At 36.0% G+C, this 14,131-nt stretch overlaps 1 protein-coding gene and 1 long non-coding RNA gene across 3 annotated transcripts in view; one reads left to right on the plus strand and one right to left on the minus strand.

Moving 5' to 3' along the window:
* Window positions 1–13,489, minus strand: part of LOC125468589 — a 25,539-nt gene extending 12,050 nt beyond the window's left edge. The window contains exons 1-2 of the long non-coding RNA XR_007250991.1: window positions 12,934–13,489; window positions 12,470–12,567 (exon numbers count right to left, since the gene is read on the minus strand). This is a non-coding gene — a long non-coding RNA (uncharacterized LOC125468589). The remainder of the gene's footprint in view (window positions 1–12,469; window positions 12,568–12,933) is intronic.
* On the plus strand, window positions 4,559–12,155 carry LOC125468144 (disease resistance protein At4g27190-like). 2 transcript variants are annotated; one of them, XM_048564529.1, is made up of 8 exons: window positions 4,559–4,804; window positions 4,899–4,994; window positions 5,703–5,858; window positions 6,645–9,405; window positions 9,499–10,260; window positions 10,341–10,963; window positions 11,324–11,520; window positions 11,900–12,155. In XM_048564529.1, the coding sequence occupies exons 4-7, from the start codon at window positions 6,724–6,726 to the stop codon at window positions 11,502–11,504; spliced, it is 4,248 nt and encodes a 1,415-aa protein (XP_048420486.1). In that variant the 5' UTR covers window positions 4,559–4,804; window positions 4,899–4,994; window positions 5,703–5,858; window positions 6,645–6,723; the 3' UTR covers window positions 11,505–11,520; window positions 11,900–12,155. The 2 variants fall into 2 exon arrangements, with proteins under 2 accessions (XP_048420486.1, XP_048420487.1); XM_048564530.1 differs by having other exon boundaries at window positions 4,915–4,994.
* Window positions 13,490–14,131: the final 642 nt, after the last annotated feature.

Consider the following 14,131-nt stretch of genomic DNA (forward strand, 5'->3'; position numbering starts at 1 on the left):
AATATTTGATTGGTTGCCTTAATCATTAGACTCCACAAAAAGATAAAAAAAATTATTAAATGACAACCCACGTCTTGACGGTGGATTCGAGCTGTGGCATCTGAATTTTCTTTAAACCGGTATCTGGCTGACTTGCAGAGCCACCATCGCAAAGAAATCTGAAAAGCTTAAACCTTATATTTTTCTCCTATAACGATGTCGTTTTAGTGAATTGGTTTAAGTTTGTATACTTTTAAATTTTATACGTAGTATACTCACGAGAGTTTTTTGGTTTTTTTTTTGTCAAATAATATATTTTGTTAGATTAGTCATCGATGAGTGATTAGCCACTAATCAGTTTGGACTCAAAACATCATGCAGAGATTTAACATTTTTCTACTATTATGATAAAGTGGCTAATCACATCTATGCGTGATTAGTCACTGACGAATTTGGACTCCCGTAATTATACGACGACTTAACATTTTTTTACTATTATGGTAAAGAACTACTTGCTACCCACGCGAGTTGGTTGGATATATACAAAAGGGTCCCTTCAGCCTTGAGACCATGAATTTCCCCATTAGCCTTGGTGCCAGACAAAGAAAAAATGGAAAGTAAAGAAGGGGGAAAAAAAGGAAAAGAAGGTGATGGTGGAATTGCAGAAAGAAATAAAGGAAAAGGGAAAGGGGGAGTCCGCGTGAAGAAAAGGCAGAAGAAAGAAAACAAAGAGAAAACAAAATATGAATGAGCATTCTCGTCGAATTTTTTTTTAAGAATTATAAAAATTATTTAATCACATTCGTTTATTGTATATCGGTTATAAATTATTTTAAATTTTTTATTTAAAATTAAATATAAATATTATTTAACAAAAATTGATCGTGTGATATACGATAAACAAATATAATTACAGAATTCTCACAATTCTCACTCTGACAGAATTCTCTCTAAAAAAGATGGTGAAAGTTGAGCCAGAAAAGAAAAAGAAAGAGGTAAAAGAAAGATAAAAAAAAAAACAGATGGTGGTGTCTGGCATGCAATCCAGAAGTAGAAAAGTGATGAATTGTGGCAGACAAATAAAAAAATGTGAAGAAAAAGTGGAAGAAAGAAACAAAGGAGTGGAGTGAAAGTGGGGAGTGTGGGCACGTGAAGAAGAGAAAAAGAAAATAAAGTGGTGGTAAACACATGTGAAATGGCATGTACCATCATGTTAGCAGATCCAATAAAGGTGGCATTTTATCACAATAATGTAAAAGTTGTTTGTATTTCTACGCGAATTTTGTTGGCTTTTCAAAGATTATGTATTCTTATATTTCAGCGTGAGTTCGAAAAACCAACCAAATTATGAAAGAAATTAAAACAAGTATGTATTCCATTAGAACCATCCTCTGAGTGATCTTCCTTGTCAAAATTCCCACACGCCATTAACTTAGTCATTAACTTAGCATATGTAAGGAAGAGCTGAAAAAGTGGTTGATTCTTCACTCAATCAGTTTTTTTTTTTTTTTTTCTCTGTATGTGACAAACATCAGATTAAAGTTCCTAACATGAGTGACATGTTTCAAACTGTAGGGATAAAATAATTTCGGCGGGGACTTATATGCATCATTATCATGTTGAGATGTTTTGTAATGTTATCGAAATGCAACTCCAAGAGCTAAATATTCGTTTCACTGCGACAAATATTGAGTTGCTTCTTTGTGTGACATGTATGAATCCAAGTGATATTCATATCTACTTTTAACAAACAAAAGTTGATTCAGCTTGCTCAGTATACCCGAATGACTTTTCGGGACTTGACTTGATGATACTGTTTTTTTTTTTTTTTTTTTTTAAGGGACTTTTTGGCACTTGACAATGCTTGAAAATCAGCTTAAGATGCACATTATGGACATGCGCTCCAGAATTGAGTTTTCAGGATTGAATGGGATTGCGGATCTTGCACAAAAAATGGTTGAGACAAAATAAGAAACTGTTTACCCATTAGTTTACTTGTTGTTGACATTAGCATTCATGTTACCAGTTGCATCTCCCAGTGTAGAGAGCGTTTTGTGCTATGAGGATTGTGAAGAATTGGTTAATCAAATGGAAGATCAAATGACAGATGATTGTTGGATTGCCTATATTGAGAAAGACATTCTCGATGATATCAAACATGAAGTTATTAAGTAACGATTTCAAAATATGAAAACTCGTCCATGGCAAATATCATTATAACCAATGGATATATTATCAATCAATGCTGATTTGTTGTCGTAGAATAGGCTTCAGTTTTATTTTTCCTTATTTAGTTAAAATATTGTCAGTATAGATATGTGTCTTTGCATCCCTTTAATTTTAACAGGTTCGATGATGACCGCTTGCTCAAAAAAAATGACTGCAGAACATTGGAGTTACAGGTTAGTGTCGAGAAGTAATGTACTTGAATGGATGACCATAGGCTGCATTTTGCAGTTGGTATTTGGCATGATATGTCGTTTTGTATCCAAAAATTATAGAGCTTTACAGTTGAACTAAATTGCAATTGAATTGAAGGAGAATGAGTGTGCGTTTTACGTAGATTAGTTTGCTCACGATCTTCATTCAACACTCGTAGAGATGGCAAAGGATCATTCTGAAATCTATTGTCTCTTTACTTCAGTTGCTAATTTGGCATAATCCTTTGAAACCAAGCCAAAGTTTGAAACCAAACTGAACATAATCCTTTGGTTATCTAATCTACGCTAAAATGATGCACCAAACCAAAATGTATATTCTAATTGGTAATATGTCCTCCTTGTCCATGATAGCATTCAACATTCAAATTCTCTAACAAGTTTGTGACAACCTATTCCGACTTTATTGAATTTTAATTTTCAAAGATGTGAAGTGACCAAAATGCCCCTGTTGGGTTCAGCGGATACGTGGATGTTTGAGCCAGTGCTTAATTTGTATCATTTCTTAGTATATCGAGATAGTAGTCATTATTACTAACGCGTGAGCGCAAACTAGATCCAAATTGGACTTGTAATAAAGAAACTACACTCGTTTAATAAACGGGTAAATATGTACACAAAATTGTGTGAAATTCACACGAGTGTGCACGTGAGAAACTATGACCATTATCCTTTCCGAATCCTTCTCTGCGGATCGCGTAAAATATCATTTCATTCTAATCGTTCACTAAACGTAGAAATGATTTCAAATATTTTATTCTTTTTCCAGCTTGCACGCACAAATCACGGGCACCATTCTCCTTTTCGTCACTTTGTCCATCTAAAATGGATCATTATTGATTGAATGATAACAACCACCACTATTGATTGAATGATACATAAAGGCTTCATTGTTTATTTAAAGTATCTGTTAGCTTTTAAAAATTTGTCCTGTTGTGAGATTTTTCTTCCGTTAAATCAAGCTTTCATTTGGTGTGTGAAAATGTGAAAAGTTTGTCTCTTTGTGTGATTTAAATGTATGACTTGATGTATTGGGTGCGTTTGTGCGTTTGTGTGTTTGTGTGATTTGATGTATTGGGTTTACTTTTGTAGTTTTAATTTGGCTAAAAAACATTATTTTAAAGGATAAAAATTAGTAAAAATGTGTTAAAAAGTAAAAATAAATGTATTGATTGTATCACTATTTTAAAATTGTTCATTCAATTTGCATGACTAACGGTCTCAAAATGAATAAATTTTACCTTACTTTTAGGCTTGTTTCTTTACTTTACTTTTAGTGTGCTTTACTTTTGGAAAGGATTGCACTTTTACTTTTAGGCTTGTTTCTTTGCTTTGCTTTACTTTCGTGTAAATTTTACTATACTTTAATTTGCTTTATCTTTAATGTGATTAGTTATTTGACCGAAAACAAGAGAATAATTTTTTTTTGAGATATTTTTACACAAAGATAAAAAAAATACGCAACTCTAATTGCGACGCTTCTACCGTGAAATGATGTAAATTGTAATGCCACGAGAGAGTGAGAATGGCTCGAGCCATGTATTGTTGTTTGAAAATTTAGGGTTCGTAAGCACTGCATTCATTTCCTTTTCACTTTGTCTTTTTCTTGTTAAAGAGAATACAAATGACAAAACTGATCTTGTTGGGTTTAATGGAGTTTTACATGAATGTTTGAGCCAATGCGTAATTCATCTATTTTTTAATATATTTGAGTACTCGTCGTTATGTATGCATAAATATAAACTAAATCCAAATTAAGTAACAATTTAAATTTTGATAACAAGCAATAAATTTGTATACTTGTGTAAATTCACACGTGTGCACAAAAGAAAGTGTCGGCAGACACTGTTGGAGAAATTGCCGATCAGCTTTTGAAAATTTATCCCGTAAGATTTTTCTTCCCTTAACGGAAAGTCACCCCACCAATCAATTGCACTCTGCTCTCTCTCTCTCTCTCTCTGTTGTCCTCGTACTCTGTAACATCTCTTTCACTCACTCAAACCTCTTTCTCCCTCTCAAACTCTCCCGTCCTCTCTTCTCTCTGGAACGCAGCAAAAGTCACCAAAACTCGACGAATCAACGCCCAAACCACCACCACATCCACCCTCTTGACCTCGCGAGCTCGAACCCAGCTCCGTTTCGTAGGAAACCGAGACTAGAGGCTCTAGCTCGAAGCTCCGACGAGAAAGAAACTTCCCGACACTTTTCCGACCACTCCATACCGTTTTGGAAGAGTTGGAAGCCACCACACAACTCCCTAACGTCCCTGGGTCAAGTCTGAGGCAATCCCCAACTCGAAAACACACGGTTTCGAAGCTTTGGGTTTTTGGCCGAGACTTTCAGGCCAATTTCAGTATATTTACGTCTGCTTTTTGGAGTTCCAAGAGGTATAAACTTGTTCCTTGTGCTTCATTTCCATATAAAGAACGTAAAAAATGGTTGAGAAATGAGCAGGTTATGACCTTCTGAAATTGTCCCCAGTTTCCGTCGATTTCAGGGACCTTTCGGCCTGTTTTTGGCTAAATCATGGCGAATTAGCCGTTGCTGAGGGTACCAATCTGTTCATCTCATTCCGAGGTATCATTTCCATTCCGAATCACTCAATTTGGTTGAGATATGTGGAAGTTATGATGATTTAAAATTTTCCCAGAAAACCGGCGTGAAACTGCATAATCCGGTGACCCGCGACCGGAACCTCGTAAAAAGTAAATGAAAAAAACGCAGTTTTAAAACAACTAAACACATAATTGCATATCATTCCTTAAACACGGAGAAATTTGTGAGAGTGGCCTAAATAGAAAGAAAAGGATATGAAATGAAGTTCCTTTGAAATCGTAACTAGTAAAAGGCCCGATCATATATGTTCAGGAAGGGTGACATCACATATCTAACTTAAACTAGGGAATGTCATGCTTAATGTGATTGTAACTAATAACTTTTATTTTTTTACAAACTGCTAATAACTTATAAAGCATCAAGTATTTGAATTTCCAAATTAACCTGGTGAGATTCAACTGTCGATATTCCCCGTTAGTTCTGACATCCACACTAGTCAATGTAGTAATTCTTAATCCTGTAGTTTGTAAAATTATCTTTCCTACCTAGAATGTGAATAATCTTTATGTTACTGTATTTTTATATATGCTCTGAATTTACATTTATGTAGTACGGATACATTCTGCATAGCGCACCCTCACTACTAGTTTAAATTACTTATAAGCTTCGGTTTTATGTATTCAAATATTTGCTCATCATCTATACTTTATGGCTTTTGTCACCTTCTAGGTGTCGGCTAATACACCTTGACTTCGGTTGGGATGTGTCAAAGTTCGTGAAGCACCACTACGAGTTCCAGACATATGATTTATTGCTGAACAAAGCATAAATATCATAATTTCACTTTTACTCTGGACAGTTGTATTGTGTTGACTTACAATACAGGTACTACATATTTCTCGGAAACTATTTCTTTCCAATATTTGTTGTTTTAGACATTTATTTTTACTCTGCTTGACCAAGAATAAAAGTGTTGGATTTACATTCTAGTGCTCACTAAATACTTTATTTCAGCTGAGCTCCAACACTAACAAACCTAAGGAAACCGTCACCTATTAAAAAATAATCAACTAAAAGTGAGCTAATCCATCCTTATAATCAAATTTTTATTGTTTTCTAAACAGAAAAAAAAAAAAATGGATTGGGGTAGCTAGCAGAAATGAACAAATAAAAGATTATCTGACAGTGAGTTTGGGGACCGTACAAATGCATGTGTTATTTTTTTCATAACATATGGTGAGAAAGGCGACTGAGGAAGACAATAGGGTTTGGGTTTTTTTTTTCATAAAACTTTTTATTAGTATTTTTTTATTTCTATATTTTTTAATATTCACGTGGGCCCATATTGACATATGATGTCCAGTCATTGTTCATATGGATGTCACGTCATCAGTTAAAATAGATTCTAATGGAAAACTTATGAAATAATCCTAGAATTATGAATTTAGGTACCAGAATGAGACGAAAAGACTTGATGTATGAAATGTTAAAAATCGAAAAATTTCAAGATAGTAAATTGACATTAACCCTTTAAACATAATGGTGATGTTATATTCGAATGCTATGAAAGCATCAGCACACAATTTTTTTTCATAAAATAAAAATACAGCCTAGATTTAAACATGACAAAAATATCTGATTACTAATGTTGTGTTGCTTGTTTTGTTTTAGTCGAGCACTGAGGTGGAGACGTACAAAAGCTACCAACAAAGAGGAGCATTATAGCCTTAGTCTTTGATTTCAGAAGGCAATGGAAATTATAATTGCAATTGCCTCAAAAACTGGAGAGTACTTGGTCGATCCAATAGGAAGAGGGTTTGGCTATTTGTTTAATTACCATTCCAACCTTGGAAGTCTTCAGGGTGAGATAAAAAATCTTTTGAAAAAGAAAGATGAAGTGCAAGGATTGGTAGATGCTGCCCAAGAGAATGGTGAAAGTATCAAACCTGATGTTCAGAGTTGGCTAACGAATGTGAACGAGGTCATGGTCAAAGAAGTGTTGCCGTTTGAGGATGAAATTAACAAGAAAAGGCGACATATGAATCGATGGAGCTTGAGTCGGAAAGCCTATAAGATTACACAACGCGTTCTTCAGCTCCACAATGAAGGAACATTTGAAAATGTGGCCCGTCCTGAACCTCCACCAGAGATATCGTCAACATTCGAAAAAGGTTTTAAGGATTTTAAGTCCAGAAAGGCAAACATGAAGGAGGTGATAGAGGGTTTGAAGAGGGAAGAAGTACGAATGATCGGGATTTGTGGAATGGGGGGTGTGGGTAAAACCACAATGGTAAAAGAAACCATCACAAGATTGGAAAAACTGAAACTGTTTGATAAAATTGTGATGGCAACTGTGTCTCAAAGTCCAAGTATTAGGAAGATCCAGTCGGAAATTGCAGACGAAATAGATTTGAAATTTGAAGAGGAATCCGAGCCCGGAAGAGCACGAAGGCTACATGGGAGACTCAAGGGCATAAAGAGGATCCTGATTGTATTAGATGATGTCTGGGAAGAGCCTGATTTTGCGGCTATAGGACTTCCTTACAGAGATACTCATGAAGGGTGCAAAATTTTGTTGACATCACGAGATTCGGATGTTTGCAACAGGATGGGAAGTCAACCAATTATTGCAGTCCCGACTTTAACAACAGAAGAATCATGGGGGCTCTTTAGAGAAATGGTAGGCGAATCCTTCGATGATCCTGATTTACGTTCCATTGCAAAAGAGGTTGTGAATGAATGTGGAGGTTTACCTATTGCAATTGTAACGGTTGGAAAAGCCCTAGCAAAGAAAAGCAGGCGTGAATGGGATGATGCCCTTAATCAGCTGCGAAATTCTACCCCAGTGAACATCCCTGGAGTGAACGACAAAGTTTATTCTAGCATAAAATGGAGTTATGATAGATTGGAGAGTGATGAAGCCAGGTTATGTCTTTTACTTTGTAGTTTATTTCCAGAAGATTATGATATTCCAATTGAGTATTTGGTTCGATATGGGTGGGGTCGAGGATATTTTAGCAACTGCTCTACTTTGGAAGATACAAGAAATAGAGTGCATTCGTTGGTTGCCCAACTACAAAGAAGGTTTTTGTTGATAGATAGTAGCAACAGGGAGACTACAAAAATGCATGACATAGTTCGCGATGTTGCCATATCGATTGCTTCAAGAGATCCACATCGATTTCTAGTAAGAAGTCATGCTACATGTGACACAATCTCACTGGTTGGCTATCTAGAGATTCCAGTTGATTGCCCAAAACTTGAGCTTCTACAGACGATGAATGGACGTTTTTCAAAGGGTAGCATGGACATCATTTGTATGGAGATGAAAGAACTGAAGGTTTTAGCTTTGGTGGGAATGAAAATGGAAGACCTAGGCTCATCAAGATCACCAGGAGTACTGAAGAACCTGCGGACCTTGATCCTAGATGGGTCTGACTTTGATGGCATGTCTACTGATGTTATTGGGGGTTTGGAGAATTTAGAAATCCTCAGCTTTCGTGATTGTGCTTCCATGCGTGAGTTGCCGAGGGAAATTGGACGACTTAAACAGTTAAGGTTGTTAGATACGACAAAATGTTGGAAACTTGAGGTGATTCCACATGGTATCTTCTCCAGCTTATGTAGACTTGAAGAGTTGTATATGATGGGTAGCTTTGATAAATGGGACCTTGGAACAGGAAGAGAAGATAAGAGGATGGCAAGCATTTCTGAGGTGATGTCTCTGTCTCATCATTTGAAGGTTCTATCCATAGAATTACCCCCCAATTTCATCCACTTGTTGCCAAAAGACGTAGTCTTGAAAAGCCCAACAATAAAATTCGCTATTGGATGTACCGACATGTCTTCGAAGTTGCTTGCGAAGATGTTTTCGGAGATGAGAACTTATGCATTCACAAACTCACTAATTATTTTTGAAGGTGATGCAAGGGAGTTGGAGAGTCAAGCAGTTAGGCTCTTGTTGAAAAAATCTGAAGAAATGTGTTTGTGCAAAGTTAAGAATTTCTCTGTCCTCACTGATTTAGACCCAGAGGGATTTCAAGATTTGAAATCTTTGATCCTTGTGGAGTGTTCAAATACTGAGTATCTTGCAAATGGAACAAGTGTGACCCAGCAGACACCATTTCCTCGCATACAGTCAGTTAGTCAGCTTTCGCATAGCTTTTTGACCAACCTAAGATTCCTTAAATTGTCAAATTGTGGTGTCTTAAAATATGCCTTTTCACTATCAGCAGCAAAAAACTTGGGACAACTCGAGGGATTATATATTGATAAATGTAATCAAATGGAAGAAATTGTGTCAAAGCAGGGAAGGGAACATGAGAAGGAAGCCGATATAATATCTTTCAATAAATTAACCAAATTAGATCTCTGCTATCTACAGAGTTTGGTTGGTTTCTTCCAAGCCAACAAGATATACTCCAACCAAGAGGTATGTCCCACTCTCCAATCTCTATGATATGAGGAGGCAGCCGATATGTGGAAATTTGAAATTGTTTAACCGATAATGATTTTTCTTTTTCAGGAAACAACGGCAAGGGTTGAGCATCAATCTGCAGGAATATTTGAAAAAGCAATATTTCCATCAAAGTGCATTTCATGGTTTCCAAGTTTAGAAGAGGTAGTATTGAAATATATGGAGTTTGAAGGCGTGCTATTTGATCTGAAAATCCATATAGTTATGGATGGGCAGACATCTCCAACATTTCCCCAGTTACGTAAGTTGGAGATATCCGAATGTTCGTTTACACACTTGTGGAAAAACATTCCGTCTGGATTCCAGGGCTTCCAAAATTTGAGATATTTGGAATTGATACGTTGTTCTGGTCTAGAATATGTGTTCTCGCATTTAATTGCCTCGGAACTTTTGAATCTTGAAGAGGTAAGGATATCAGGATGTCGGGACATTGAAACTATAGTCAGAATCCCAGACGAAAATGAAGAAGAGGCGACAAAAGACATGATTTTGTTTCCGAAACTGAACAGATTTAAACTAGAAGACCTGCCTCGTCTCACAAGTCTTTGTCCAGAGGGATCTACATTTCAATGGTCATCCACAAAAGATATGCACGTGTTCGGATGTGAAAAATTGAAGACATTGGGTGCTGTAATTCCACAAAGAAAGAAGTTGGAGAATAAGTCTGAGAAGGATTCAACAAGTCATGATTTCAGCACTTCTCCAACACGTTCATCAAATTGGTGCCCTGATGGATGTGGATGCACACCATATTCAAGACCAAACGCCCACAGCTCCATTGAAATATTGCCACGTCCAATCAATTTGGAGGTAAGCTTTTAAATTAGGTTCAATTAACCTCTATAAGTACAACTTTTATATCATCTTGTTGATCGTGTTTAATTTTCTAGGTTGCACCAACTAATCTTGAGGACTCAAATGATGATGATAATCTCGAAAATCTCATTGTATTTGGCTGTAATTCAATGGAATTGATTTTCCATGCCAAGGGACCAAAGCATGAAGAAAGTAGTCACTCCCTTGAAGCATTCAATAAATTGAGGACCTTGTGGTTAGATACATTGCCGAGTTTAACGCGTGTTTGGGAGACGGGTAGTTCACAACCGATGTTGACAGGAAGCAGCTTCGGAAACTTGAAATTGCTGGTTGTCCAATGTTGCAAACGGTTGAAATACTTGTTTTCTTCGTCCATAGTCAAACTTCTTGCGAGTGTAGAGGACATAGTAGTTTATAACTGTGAGCAGATGGAAGAAATCGTTGCGACAGAAGAAGAAGCAGGGGAAATAATTACATTACCTAAAGTGAAGTACATCGGGCTTGTAAGGCTGCCAAAACTCAAGAATTTTTGTGGTGAAGCTTATACTTTGAAGTTGCCGTCTTTGGAGTTATTGAAGGTTATTGATGTGCAAGACTTAAGGCCATTTGATTCTAAGCTTGTTGACACGCCTAATCCCCGATTGCAAGTAAACCCCGCATTTCGACAGGAATGGACACAAGGTATTTATGACACAAGGTATGCTTTAGATTAATGTTTCTAATTTGCAATCACTTTTGTGTCCACCTGGAAGACCGCATCATCAATATACAACCACTGATATGCTTTACTTTAAAGTTTGTAATTTTCAATCACTTATGTGTGCGTATTTAAAGATGATTTTTTTTTTTTTAACATCTCACTTTTAAATCTTGATGTATACGTGGAATTTCTAAAGTTTTTACAGAAGACTATATAATAGCATACATATATTAATGTATATGTGTGTGTGTGTGTGTATGCGAGTATGTGCACACTAAAGTGTATTTAAATATATATATATATTTTAGAAAAGTCAATTGTATCTCAAGAAAACATCGTCTTTTATTTCTAATACAGTAAGTATGAAGATGACGAAATCGACAGTGAGGATGAAGATGACGAAATCGACAGTGAGGATGAAGATGATGAAATCGACAATGAGGATGAAGATGACGAAATCGACAGTGAGGATGACGATGACGAAATCGAAGGCAAGGATGAAGATGACGAAACCAACAGGAAGGACGAACACAATTGATTGATCGAGCACAAAGGTTAGCATGTTTCCATCTCCAACTTATCTATATAGCACTCAAAAAATATTCTACCATGTTTTATATAATATATACATACATGTATAGCACTTGAAAAATTGAACAGTTTGGATCTAAAACCACAATCTGCTACCTGATTCATTTTTCCGAGGTAGCTAATAGCAGTTCAGGTGTGAGGAAGAAGCATTTCAGATTACCAACTGCCTCAAGAGAAACCTTTATCAGAAACACATATACAATAAACATAACCGTAGTGCTAAGTGGCTTAAAAATTAATTGAGTCCTTAACCTGCTATTTTTGGAAACACATATACAATAAGCATAAGCGTTTCAACTTATTCCAATTTCAGTGATTTCTAATATTCTCCAATGCATGCAGGAAAAGAGTTTAAAGAACGTTGTGGCTACAGCAATTCGTTTACTATATCATATGTACAAACCAATAAAAGGACATTTGTTGCACCAGAATTTCATTCCAAAAATACTATTTATGTTGCTTATTTTATGTACCATAAATTTCGATTGCGATTATTACTGTTTGTTTCTAAATTCGCATCATTTGTGTTTTGCTTATTTGTGCTCGAGTTCTTGTATTGCCATTTATAATGATAATTTGGAAATGTTGTCTCTAGCTACCAATATTTGCATTTCAATTCATAATGCTAAAAATTCCGTGATACCATACATGTGTAAGTTGAAATGACATGTCTGTAGAATGGAAAGCTGAATATACTGTAATGTTGATCACTTACATTACATATAAGTTGAACAATATTATGATACACTAGCTAGCCGTAACTAACGAAAGATGAATAATATGAACATACACTACAAGGTCCGCTATTAATTCATAAAATCTGGTTTTCTCCTAAACGTAAGGGAAATCATATTTATCTAAACGTAAGGGAAATCATATTTATCTAGACATTTCTTAAATGTCGACTCACACCTCAGGCTAGCTCTCCCTTGAGTAGCCTTGTCTACCAAATAGGTAAGTTCAAGCAACTTCAAGAGAGAATTTCCTCCACATTAAGTCTTAAACATCTACTGGACGGCAGGCAATTCAAAACCAAAGTACGCTGCTGAATACAACTACAATAAACAAGGAATCAGGCTAAGCTATTGCCTTCATCATAACATGATTTTGGCCCCCATTTTCTAATTTCGTGCCACATTTTCACATTCTTTCCATGAATTTTATAATTCCTACGCAAAAGAGTTCAATCCTACATCATGCTATAGACATGCTTCAACTATCAACCGGGAACGTAATCGTTAGGGATTTCAACAACTTCACAGATACAACAATTACCATAAGTCTCATCTCCGACATTCACACACAAAATCGAATAAAATTCGAAATCAAGAATCAATCCCAAAACTGAAAGTTGAAAATTTGGAAAAAGAACTTACATTGGAGAACAGCCCACGAGAAGAGGATCATTTCTACCTCTTGGGTCGAGGTCAAATTCCGGCGATATTGGCCGGAAGTTGGCCGGAAAACCCTGGGTCACCATTTCTTAAATTTGAAGTTGAGGAAAATCGCCTACGAATTTATAGAAACTAACTTGGGGATTGGATAAAGGACGGCAAGAGCATTCTGGATGTGTAGTTTGAGAGCCTTTGGTGACCCGTAGACGACAGAGCTGTTGCGTCGGCAATCGGCAGTCGTCGGCTTGCTGTTTAATGGGGCTCCTGTTGCAGCCCAAAAGAGGAGGGAGGAGGAAAGAAAATGGTTTCTCCCATTTTTTACATCTTAATTCTTTTCCTTTTTTTTTTTTTTTTTTAAGTTGTTGGAATAAATGATATTATCTACCATCAAAAGTACGTTTGGTATGTGAGATGAGATAGAACATGTTTTGATAATAATAATAATGGCTAGATGTAATATAATTCAAATTCACATGTAATGATAATCGAATATAAGATTTTCCACGTATAAGTTACGAATAAAGAAGAATATCATTAATTTTTTTTCACTTTTAATACACATCTAAATAAAAAGAAACAAAATGAAAAGGAAAAGAAATAAAATGATTTGAAATAGAAATGAAAAATAAAGGTAAACTAACAGCATAAGGTAATCAATCATGGTAATACAAATTTATTATACTATCCTTAAACTTTGTAATGCCGTGGAATCTTTATTTTAGTTCTGAAATTCGTTTTGCTTATGCTCACGCGTTCATATTAATGAGCACTACAAGAAAATATTAAGATGATAGGTCATATGAACGTTTTCCCTGAGAATGTTTTTGATGGATTTTGCAATATGGCAACCATGATTTGCAGAGCCCACCATTGTAGAGCTCATGGCAACCATGATTTGCAGAGCCCACCATTGTAGAGCTCATGGCAACCATGATTTGCAGAGCCCACCATTGTAGAGCTCATGGCAACCATGATTTGCAGAGCCCACCATTGTAGAGCTCGGTATCGGCCAGACTTGTAGAGCCACCATCGCAAAGAAAAAGAACCTAGAAAGCTCAATCCTTGTCTTTTTCTTTTATAAATGTCGTTTTAGTGAACCGAATGTTCCGATTCCAACATCCAAAATACCACAATGTGAATTTTTTTCATACTACAATTGGATTGTATCTTAAAATTATCA

The sequence above is a fragment of a genome, unplaced genomic scaffold (assembly GCF_019419815.1).
Source record: "Pyrus x bretschneideri cultivar Hongxiangsu unplaced genomic scaffold, Pyrus_bretschneideri_v1 Contig39, whole genome shotgun sequence".
In the NCBI taxonomy this organism is placed as follows: domain Eukaryota; kingdom Viridiplantae; phylum Streptophyta; class Magnoliopsida; order Rosales; family Rosaceae; genus Pyrus; species Pyrus x bretschneideri.